Source organism: Cetorhinus maximus, chromosome 22 (assembly GCF_964194155.1).
Source record: "Cetorhinus maximus chromosome 22, sCetMax3.hap1.1, whole genome shotgun sequence".
In the NCBI taxonomy this organism is placed as follows: domain Eukaryota; kingdom Metazoa; phylum Chordata; class Chondrichthyes; order Lamniformes; family Cetorhinidae; genus Cetorhinus; species Cetorhinus maximus.
Genome location: NC_135900.1, coordinates 46,387,194 through 46,399,573, shown reverse-complemented (window position 1 = coordinate 46,399,573; position 12,380 = coordinate 46,387,194). Strand labels below are relative to the sequence as shown.

The window sequence follows — 12,380 nt, the reverse complement described above, 5'->3', positions numbered from 1 at the left end:
ACTCATCCATGGTTACTGCGATGGAGTGCATCTCTGCATTCTGCTGGACCAGGGTCTCCATGGCATCCGCTATCCTTCCCATGGAGATCTCCATGCACACACATGTGGGCACTACTTCATTCAAGAGCAGGCGGGTGCACTCCTCCAACATGCGTGCCACTCTGTTGAGAGCTTCCAACAGGTCTGTGTGATGTTCCCTCGTCTTCTCCTGACCCTCCATGATAAGTTGGAAGGCCAAATCCAGAGACTTGTCATCTGACTCGGAACTCACAGAAGCCTCTTCCCCAGCAGTCCTCCAAGTGCCAGGGAGCTCGGCTGAATCTGCCTCCTCCTGCTTCGGACACGTGGCCATGCGGTGACCACCAAATTGTGAACCCAAGCCTGCTCTAGATCTCGGTCTCACCAAGGTGCGTGTCTCTGCACTGGTGGACAGTGTGGGTAAGCGCTGTGACGGGCCTTCCAGGCTGCTTATTTCCAGCCCTTCAATAGAGGAGTTGTCCTCTTTACTGGAGGTGAGGACTTGGATGGAGCTGAGGGACTGGCAGGCTGAGGGCGTCAGTCGCTTGGCAGAGCTCCCTGTGAACCAAAGTAGAGATAATTAGTGCAGGGCAGCAGAGTCAAAAGCAGGAGTGAGAGAGCACTCACAGTTGCATTGAGAGAGGGATGATATGGTGCAGAATCCTCACGTGAGTGTTCGCTGTCAACCTCATCATCGCTGCAGGCATGGTCCACATCCTCACCAGTCAGCGCGATGGCACGGTCCTCAAAGTGAGTGAGGGGCCTAATGTGGGCCACTCCACCCCTGGTCTGGGACCTCTCCCTACTGTTGTCAGCCAGCTTCTCATGCATGAAAACAGATGGAGAGAGTGTAAGCAGGATGCATGGCACTGCGTGGAATGTTTGTGTGGTTAGCGGTGTCATGGACGGGATGAGGATGTGAGCTCCAGAGGATATGAGCCTAATGGAGATGTGAGAGTGTGTGTGAGAGTTAGTGGTGTTGTCTCTTGAGGTGTGAGATCCCCGTGGGTGTGTGATGGGTTTGGGAGTGTGTGAGTGGAGAGTGATGAGGGGTTGACTTACCCTGGCAGAACAGATGAGATAATTCATCCTCTTCCTGCACTGGCTGGCTGACCTCCTCTATACTCCGGTGGCACTGACCACCGCTGCCACCATCTCCCAGGCCGGATTGGTGACTCTGCTGGACCTCCTGCGGCCTGAGCAGGTGTAGAGGACATCACGACGGCTTCCACTACCTCTGGCAGGCGCACTAGAGAGGCGTCACTAAATTTGGGAGCTGTCGTCTTCTTTGTTTTTGGGCCATCTGTCACCTGGAGAAGGCCTGGTCTGTAGACATGAAGCAGGCTGCACTCTGGTGTGCTTTAAATATGGTGCCCAGAGCGAGGAAGCACTGAGGTCACAGAGTGGTGGGCAAATCCAAGCCTGCCCACCTGCGATCCAGCGTGTTTCCTGTGAATGCATTATTAATGAGGCGGGACGTGCCAAGGTGGTGCGAAAACCTGCCATTGCGGCCAGCAGGTAAAATGACTTTTTTCAAGCCCACTACTGCACTTAGTGCAAATCTGGGATGATTCCACCCATTGCCACTCCTGCCCCCATACCTATTGCAGCCTTTCTGTGGACAGGTTACCTATTCCTCAGCCCTCCCTGTGAGATTACAGCAACACTGGCAAACTCAGGCAAACTCATCACAACAGCTCCAAAAACACTCCAGAGAACCTCCAGAAATGCTTCAAAATTACTGTACCTGCAGTGGTTACCTGAACCTTTAAATAATGCTAGCACCAGGATGCACCTTTCGCTCAGTGCTTGGTGTTTTTGGAGTGACTTGTGAGTTTGTGTGGTTCAAATTAGGCATTCTGGCATCACATCAGCCATTAAGGCTATGTGGCATCAGGATAGCATCCTGAGCTTTCAGCACACACTGGGGATACAAGTGCAAGCGCAGGCCATGGGGGGGCTGTGCCAGAAGCAGCTAGTGTCACAGCAAAAGAGCGCTAGGCTTCCATAGTGCTAGAATTTCACATCTGGTTAGTTCAAGTCATGATTTAGATAGCTTTGCCAACTTTACCACAGCTCCTGCTTTTCTAAAGCTACAACACTGCGTAGTTTTTTCACAACGTAAACAACAGGCCCACATTGGAGATACATTCAATGACAGATGGTTCTGACACACAAGTGTTTTTAAAGGAATGGTCCAGGATAATTTAACATAACACAATATTAAGGACTTACCATTAACAAATTCACTGAGCTAAACCTGTGCTTTAGCAGATTAGAAATAGATTGTACGTAATATTCCCAGACAGTGGGCAGAATTTAATCCAGCCCACGGAAACAGGATGGGGGTGGGAGCATGGAATTAGGAGGGTTGGCAGGAGGGTGCAGAGCCCACCACCTTCCTGACTCCCTGTGATTTAGTGAGGGACAGGAAAGGTTGAGGACAGGCTTCCCACCTGAAGGCCAATTGCAACCTTTAAGCAGCCAATTAATGGCCACTTAAGGGCCTCATTTTGCTGCCATTGGTATTCTACCAGTGGTGGAGGGGCCATGTGGAGAAGCTGCCTAGTAAAAGCTAGCAGTCTCCCTGTGGGCTCGGTTGTGCAGTGGGATGGGGTAGGGTCCTTATTGGGCAGCCTGTGGTGGCCACCCCCAGGTAAAGAACACCCAACCTTCAACAACCATCAACACCGCCCCCCCACCCACCCCAGCTCACCGGAGGGCTACCTGTCTAGACCCACTGAGCCCTCTTTGGGCCTCCTCTACGTTTCCTGGTCTAGGTCAGTTTCAGTACCAGCAGTGACCACTGTGCCCGGCAACACTAATTGGCTGGCGGCTCTTTAAGGCAGGATCTTAGTCCTACATCAGGCAGCCAATTGCCTGATCGTCATTGAATTGAGTCGGGACTTTCAGAAATGGCCATGGCAGGGTTGCCCTTGGCTTTCATTGCCGCAGTTAAACTCAGCCCATAAGTGTAGACATTACTCAATTTTTCCTGAGCCTTTGAATGGTGTTCTGGAGGTGTGCAAAATTGCAGATCAATTCACCTTTTCTATCTCCCTTCTACCTCTCAAAAAACACTTTACATCCTACCTGACACCTGCGCAGCAGCTTTTGGAAATATTACATAGCAAATAGTGGGAGAAGGCCATTCAGTCGTTCTGTTGTGTAGAACCTCAGTGCACTGTGTGCTACATGTTCTTAAAGAGAAACGTTGCCATAGATTACATAATTCAATGCATCAGAAGATATTATTCTTACTTATTATGACCAATATGATAGCTTTTTATAGTAATGTCCATCTTTTATCTGCCTAAAAGGTTCTGATCTCAGAAGGGCTTGGTCGATACGCACAAGACCCAAAATTTATTGCGGCAACAGCCCATGAAATTGCTGATGCCTGTGATATGACAATCGAGGAAATGGAAAATGCAGCAGACAACCTGCTCAATGGCAACACTAAGGCTAGTCCAAATGGCAATCTGTTACCCTTTGTAAACTGCAGAGACTACCAGCAACAGGATATTGTGCAAGATTGCACAGAAGAGGAGCAGGATTGTGAAAAAAGTGAGGAGGAATTTGCAGATGAGATGATTTATGTAAGCACTCTGTAGTGACAGAAGATGGTTTTTATTCTTTGCTTAAAGTTTGTTTCAGAAGTGCCTCACTGTTCTTGTGACATGACGTAACCAGAACAGCTGCTTTCTTCATTTGCTGTTGTGAATTGGGAGTTGAGTTGAGCAATTGTAGCTCTGAATGCTTTTTTTAAAAAAATTAAAATTATTATAAAAATCATGACTTCAGGTAGCAAAGCGGCATGACATTTGAACCTGCGACAGAGATACTATCCAACATCTCAAATATGCTAAGACATTGTCAGGGTTCAAGAGTATAGGAGGGACCTTGGAGGTGATAGATGTCCAACAGAGGTTGTATGTTTAGCTGAATGGTTGCCCAAACAACAACTAAATCAGCCTTGGTTTTTAACAAAAAGAAATGCAAATTATGACACACACAACACATTTATGCACACAAAATATATCTTATGAAGGATTTGTCCCTCCTATTATAGAATACCTCAGAAAGTAAAATTCCTTGAATCTTACACTCTGAAGAAGTTAAGATGCTTGGTGGGAAAGAAAAGAGGAAATGTATACAATTCGCAGATGCATTTAGCCATCCCTGCTTCAGCTTTTAATGATGGAGAATGTCAGTAAGATAGTCTTTTTAAGAATGCTTATAGCTAAACTATGAGCTGTTTGGTGTACTGTTCATCCCACTTATTTCAATTGGGATTGCATTCTGAAAGCAGGGTCATTTCTTACTTGGATGTGCTTGTTTGTGTTATGGCAATTTTTGACCAGCCACTTTCTATGTTTCTTTCCTTTCATGATTGTCGGATCCTTGTTTTTTTTTAATGGTTAAGAGATATTTTATATTTTAGAGAGAAGTTCATAATTAAGTGGAATCACTCAGTGTTCTTGCTGCATGCACCCTATAATGAAAATATTTACATTTTAGAGAATAATACTTTATTTTAAATTGTAGCTTAACTGATTTCAGTACCAAGGTTCTGAGTATAACACATACCATTTATCCATTGGCTGCTCAGATCCCACATGACATTTTGAACCCATTTTACATTTATTTAAATGATTTTGTAGCGGATCTGTGACAGATTTGGGTCTACAATGAGTTAGACAGTGGAAATTTTATGAGATAAATTGGTTAACTGGTCTTGCACCAAAATCCCATCCTCTTGTGTTCCACAAGATATGCAAAAACAATGCAATAAAGCGTGACTGTAATCAATATAAGCGTATTAACTTTAAATCGTAGATTATGTATAAGTAAGAATGCGTATGTATATATATAGATATATATAAAACTGAGTAAATATAGATATAAATTTATATTTCTGTATGTATGAAATATAGATCTATATCTATTCAGTGTGATGGATTCTTGTATTTGCTTTTGTTTGAGAACCTGTAATACTTGAATTCAGTTCAGTTTTAATATTTGAAAAAAGACAAAAAAAAACATAACTTGTGCCAAGCAGTTCCTTTCCAATGAATTTGTTGAATACACTGGTGTATATCTGATGCATGGAAATCATTAAACTATTCAAGTGTGCCAACTTTTAAATGCTTTCTAAGTCTGAATCAAGTAAACGTTTTTAATCAAAATTAAAAATGTACATATTATAGTTACAATGAAACAGCATCTTCACATATTTAAAATATACTGATTTTGCATATCTTGTGTTCACTGCTGTTGTTGTAGTTCTTGTTGTATTTTGTTTCTACCCCCTGATTTGCAATCTCTCAGACTGAGAGTTTACTGCAAGGAGGTGCAATGAATATTTAACTATTCAATTTACCTTTATTTTCTCCTGACCCTTTCAAGTTGCAATATCCTGTTGTTGTGCCTATATTTAAAGTGGAATCTCAGCTTTTTCTTTAAATTGTAAATTCCAAAAAAATTGCTAGGTTCTCTACCACAAAGCTGTGTTTTCTTGAAAAATCGAGCTTGTAGAGTGCAACTAAAACATATTACCATCGGTTGGATACTTACAACACATCCTGGGAAATTAATGCCACTTTAGTTAGCTAGTTTTATCCAGCTTTGTATTTATTTCTCACATAAAGGATCATTCACTGATAAAGAAAAGATATTTTTATTATTTCTCCTAAATCCTGTGACAAATTTTATATAAAACATCTGTAGACCAATAGTCAGCAATAGTTGTGTCATCCCATCCAAAATGCACTGCAGGGAAATTAAGCAACAGAATCTCTTGGTGGTGAAAACAAAAGCTGCAGTGTTCTCAATTGGTGTTCGGTACAGCACAAAAACAGAGAATTTTGTCAAAGATGAAATTATTGACAGTGAACTTAGCCTTGAAGATTGTTTATGTACAGTTTTTTTTTAAATCTGCTTCGCAATTTGAATTTCTAAAAAATATTATCTGGGCCATATTACCTACATATTAGGTAAAATACTTGAGTAAGAAATGAGAGGTGTGGAAGTGCTGACATCATAAATTTGGAACATACATTAATTCTGCTAGAGGCAACATTAGGTATGCTATTCAGACCTAAGCTGCATGTTTAATTGTTAATTTAAAGTACTTTTTTCTGTGACTCATAATCTGAGCTTTCTCTTTGTAAGGCTATGGCATATATACTTTACATTCAGAAGCAATATAATCAAGTATGTGAAAATTGATTTATATATGCAACAATTTTTTCCATAAACTAAAATTATAAGTCATATAATCACTATCTCCACTATTTATGAGAACAATCTTGTGCAACAATCATCTTCATTTGACTTAAATAATATTTGTTTTAGGGTATAGGAGAAAATAAATAATGTCCAACATATCTGATCTGAATGAGCACTATTTTTATAAAATTCGGAAGGTACCATCAGCAAACAATTAGAGATAATAGTTGGCTGGCAGAAATTATAGGCTTGTTAGAAAATATTTCTCTGTATCTCAAAAGATAAACCACTTGACTATACAGAGCATGAAAACTATGTAATTAAGATTAAGATAGTAACAAAAATATTCCTGAAAATTTAATGTCCATTACTTTATGTTTTTAAAGGTCATTTAATACATTATGATGAGAAACAGTTTCAATGTTAATCACTTATTTTGAATGTACTATGAAACATTTTTAAGAAGGAACCTCCATGTATAAGTTTGAAAGAGGAGATGACTAAGTAAATAGCTGCAACAAAGAAAGGAGAGTTTCATTTGTATTTTGTAAGTACTTTCAAATTTTAACTTTTCACTGTCCCATTTGGATTCAGGATTGAGTGCAACCCATGCCATCCTAAGTTGTTAATTGTCTGCGAGTCTACTGCCTTGGTTAAAACTGGTTTCCATTTCAATGAGTAAAGTATTTTTCTTTACTTACAACATATAATCCTTGTTTGTATATGAAGCAGTGTTTTCCTTGATACACATGTTTGAGAGTTTGAAACTTCATGTAGTACCCCAGCCTGCCATCTGCAGTTTGTTGCTTGGGATGTACATAAATATAAGGGGCTGTTATTATTTGTGGTAAGAAAAAAGATTTGAAATGCTGAGCATAATTTTCTCATTCTGACATCAAATACGAGCAATGCTACTGGCTGCTTTTAGGATGTAATTGATGTCTTTTCAGTGTAAATTGTAGGATTGTGTTATTTATTGAATCTATGCCAATGTTAAATCTCCATGAAGGCATAGATCTTTCATAGCTTCTAGGCTTTTTTTCAATGTGAACTTTGGAGAAAAACTCACTATTGACAACAGCCCAGTTTCCCCCAAACCTACCAATTGATTGTTCAGATCGCAACCCTCCTCATGTATACAGAGAAAACTAATCGAAGGATTTATATCAAGACTGCAGACGGGAATTCCTATATTTATGCAACTTACTATTACGCACATTTTACTATAGAGGAGGGTGATCCCGCCCACAGTCAGCAGGTACCAACCCCTATGAATTGGTATGTGCTTGAGTTATGCTTTTAGCAGTATGGTTGCCCACTGGCTCTGTGCTAATCCTGAGGGGAGAATAGAGATTTAGAACCATCTGAATACATTATACCCCAAAATTGGAAACATTTTGAAGCAGTTTCAGAACTCATTATAAGTGACAATATCAGTACAGCAGAAACCCAGCAACCTTAAATTCACAGCATCCATTGGTTTGTATGTAATTTATACCAAATAATTTATTTTTGATTTTTATTATTTTACTTCCAGCTTGCTCAGCATTATGTCCTGAGTGTAGTTGTCTATTGGTAACAGTGTGACCTTGATGTACAATATGAAAAGTCTAATGGTAATGTAGAGCCTGAAAGAGTATGCATGATATCTAGTATCATGCAATAGGCACCATCATGTGGCAAATTTTAATTATATGGGATGGGATGAAGACTATATAATGAATAAAGAAATCATCCAGTCCACATTATCATCTGTTAACAAATATTTCATGTACATTAAATCTGCAAAAAATGTGGAAATATAGCTTTATAAAATGCAGACTATAAACAAGACAAAGGATCCCACATTTTAAAGCTAAATTATTTAGTTTAAGTTCTCATCTTCGCAACATTAAAAATGTTTGAGAGGCCAGTTATTTAATCAGCAGTTTTGATTATCTCCCTTTCTATCTTTTGTGTTATGCTTGCACCTAGTGATAATGATGGTGTTGCAAAATTGGGAAGGGGAATTAAAAGCTTCAACCACAACCTATTTATATTTTATTGTGTCCCATATAGTAGTAAGGCTGTGTCCAGCATCAGCTCTATGTCTTAACATTGTTTTCATTTTCCCTGTCTTTTGATCCTCTGAATACATTTTCATACTGAAGCTAATTATAAGAAGGATTTACATATTTAATTTTTATTATGATTATATACTGTAAATTAAAGAGGTGCTTCGAATGTAGCTCTGTTTATTCTGGATGTACAATATTTATAGGGGTTTTTGTAATGTGATAAATTTTAATTTCTGTTGGAAAATTTTGCTTTGCAACATTAAATATTCAATGGGATTGGAATTCCTATAATTTAAGCATATTAATGACATGCAAGCCTAAGGTCTCACTGAACTTTGGCAAACTTCTTAGAATTTCAGCATGGAACTGGGCCTTGTAGTTAGCTTTATATATTGTTGATCTGATTATGCACCCCAGGAACTGTAGTGCTGCCATGTGTGTCCGGATACAAAACAAACTTAACCTTGCATAATTCAATTGGGCTCTGGGGGCCTCTGTCATAACTGTAGGGTGCTAACAGTCTGCAAAAGGCATGGTGCAGGTGCATGGGGCAGAAGGACTATGGGGAATGTATAGTTACCAGGGAGTAGGGGATTCTGTGGAGGCACTAAGCAGGAGTGCCTACATTTTTATTGACAACATGTTAATGGTGGCTTCTTCTTCAATGCCTATTTGAAATGGGTAGCATATAGCTGGAGCACTGCTCCAGGTGCATTATGAGGTAATCGCCCAATACAACAACTTGGCAGACTTTCTTTAAAATCTTCAGTTACCTGAAAAAAAATCTAAGGAATAAAACATGGAACATGCAATGGAGACAGCGCAGGCCTTTGTAGCTGTCACAGAAACTGTATGTCCATAAAAGAATAATTTGCCTGTTTTGGGCTGCATAAAGAGAAGCTCAGGAGGGAAAAACATGGCAATACATTGATGGCTTACATTGCAGGGTTTCAGTGAGACGATGGCCCAGATCTTCCAGTCTCCAGATGGTGGGAGATCGGGCGGATGACCCAAGATGGGACTCAGGACCCCATGGAACTTCATATGGGCAATTCACCTGCTCCACAAGACCATCCGCCAATGCCTCCAACTCTAACTCTGAGTCGGAGACTTTGGACATTCCACAGTATTTAACCGGATAACTACCCGGGAAATGTTAGACAGAAAAATCCTAGTACAACTCCTGGCTAACTACAGAAGTGACTCCCCACTCACTCACACTGACCCTCCGACTTCCGTCCCAACACCCGACAACCCTCCCCTGACCCCTGGACTACCCACCTGATCTGAATTGACTACCCCCCAACCCACCTACCCACTCACCCACCTACTGACTCACCCGCCTACCCATCTGCCACCCCACCCACTTGCCACCTAGCCTACCTGCCACCTAGCCAACTGCCATATCACCCACCTACCCACTTACACTTAACCACCTACCCACTTACCCATCTACCCACCCTACCCATTCACACTGGACATTTAAATTTACTATATGGCAGCTAGTGCCATAAAAGGGGCATGTCCTGTCTCCCCACTGATGCCACAGCACCGCGATGGAGTTCTTTGCGGGATTGTGCATTCCGCATTTCTGAAGTTTGAGTGGAGCAGCAATCCGACGATGATTGCGGCTTCGTGGAAGCTCCAGGCCTATGTTCAATGGTGATTATTGGACTGGAATTTCACATGCTGGTCAGCTACGACAAGGCCAAGGGTCAAAAAAGAGGAGGAAAAATTGTAGCGTGTACATTTGAAAAGCACTTGTCTTTTACAATTACACTTAACACTTTTTTCCCTTCAATCCGCAAAATTATATGTGTCAGATATAAATGGTAACTGACTATTTGTGGAAAGTTATTTCTGTCAGGCACATGAGTGAATCCAGAATTATCTGAAACACTGTTGGTAGGGTTTGCAAAAGTTGTTGTTTTATTTAAATTGCTATTATTTAGTATTGCATGCAGAATACATGATTAATTCCCTTCTCTTTACCACCTGTTTGAACAGTTTTGAGTCACTAAATTTGACACTTTTGTATGCTGTTAAAAAAAACCAAACAGAAAAATAGATTGTTTGTAAATAACCAATGTACAGTTTGTAACTGTAATGTTATTCTGTCTATGGTGGGATAATCCGTCTTGCCCTCGCACGTAAAATTTAGAATGTATTGACCTAAAACAAGTTATAAGTTAACCTTTAATTTGGACAATGTATATTCCTGTAAGATTGCATTTTTATCTAAGGAATGATGTTATTAAAAATTGCAAATAAATTAAATTTCCTAACACCATGCCTCAGTTTGTTGTTGTGCTAGGCCACAGTTAAGCATTTTTTCTCTGTGGGTATTACAGATTTAGGAACATAGGGAATAGGAGCAGGAGTAAGCAATTCAGCACCTCGAGCCTGCTCTGCCATTCAACTAAATCATGGCTGATCTTCTACCTCAATGCCATTTTCCCACACATTCTCCATATCCCTTGATATCTTTAATATCTAGAAATCTATGGATCTCTGTCTTGAATATACTCAATGACTGAGGCTACACAGCCCTCTGGGGTAGAGAATTTCAAACATTCACCACCTTCTGAGTGAAGAAATTTCTTCTCACCTGAGTCCTAAATGATCTACCTCTTATTCTGAGACTGTGTCCCCTGATTCTAGACCTCCAGCCAGAGGGAAACATCCTTCCTGCATTTACCCTGTCGAGCCCTGTAAGAATTTTGTATGGGCAGAATTTTCCCCCCTTTGGGGGGGAAGTTTAAGAGCGGGCGCACAGAGGCGCACCTCCGATCGGCGCACCTCCGATCGGCGCACCTCCGATCGGCGCACCTCCGATCAGCACCCCCGATCAGGGGCGTGCCGCCATTTTACGTGAATGGGCCAATTAAGGCCCACCAAGCTTGTTGTCTGCAAGGAAGCGCTATGTGCTCACTGTGCGGGTAAGGGGGGGATTCCCTGAGCTGAGAGTGCACTCTTTCGCTCATGCACGCGAAAGAGCGCACTCATCTCCCTGAGGCTAAGTGCTGCCTCAGGGAGATCGGCTCTACAATAAAAAATCTGAAAAATTAGAAAAAAAAATTTCCCTGACATGTCCCCTCATGAGACACTATCATGTCCATAACTTTTAAATACACTTTAATTACATATTTTAAAAACTACATGAAACCTCATCCCACCCATGGATGAGGTTTCATGCTTTTTCTAATGCCCGCCAGGGCTCCTGGCCTGCCTGCCAACCTTAAGGTTGGACGGGCAGGTCCATTAACCAGTTTAACGACTTTGTCAATGCCCTCAATTGGCCATTGACAGGTCGGCGGGCACACAGCTGATACTGCTGAGCCCCCACCTACCTGAAAATTTAAATGGGGCACGGTGACGACGGGAGTTCCACCCGATGACATCCCATGTCATTTTACATGTTAGCGAGCGGGTCCTGCCCCGCGCTCGCTGACCGGGAAATCCTGGCCTATGCTTCAATTAGATCACCTCTCATTCTTCTAAACTCAAGAAAACGTAGGTCCAGTCTCCTCAACCTCTCCTCATAGGACAATTCTGCCATCCCAGGGATCAGTCTGGTGAACCTTCATTGCACTCTATCTATGGCAAATACCACCTTCTTTAAGTAAGGAGACCAAAACTGTACATGATACTCCTGGTGCAGTTTCCCCGAGGCTGTTTACAAGTGCAGCAAGAGTTCTGTACTCAAATCTTCTTGCAATAAAGACCAACATACCATCAGGTGAGGCAATGGTGTAGTGGTATTGTTGCTGGACTAGCAACCCAGAAACCCAGAATAATGATCTGGGTTCCTGGGTTTGAATCCCACCATGGCAAATGGTGGAATTTGAATTTAAAGTCTAATGCTGACAATGAAACCATTGTCGTAAAAACCCATTTATCCTTCAGGGAAGGAAATCTGCCGTCCTTACTTGTCTGGCCTACGTGTGACGTCAGACTTTACTCTTCATCCTGGCTCTTAAATGGCTTAGCAAGCCACTCAGTTATATCAAACCGCTACAAAGTCACAAAAAAATGAATGAAACTGGATGGACCTAGACACTGGAAACAACAACG

At 41.4% G+C, this 12,380-nt stretch overlaps 1 protein-coding gene across 1 annotated transcript in view; it reads left to right on the top strand.

Annotated features, from left to right (window-relative positions):
- cacna1c (calcium channel, voltage-dependent, L type, alpha 1C subunit) overlaps nucleotides 1-10,591 on the top strand; it is a 1,337,968-nt gene extending 1,327,377 nt beyond the window's left edge. The window contains exon 49 of the mRNA XM_078568241.1: nucleotides 3,339-10,591. Coding sequence (XP_078424367.1) covers nucleotides 3,339-3,632 — 294 coding nt within the window. The 3' untranslated portion in view covers nucleotides 3,633-10,591. The remainder of the gene's footprint in view (nucleotides 1-3,338) is intronic.
- The last annotated feature ends 1,789 nt before the right edge of the window (nucleotides 10,592-12,380 follow it).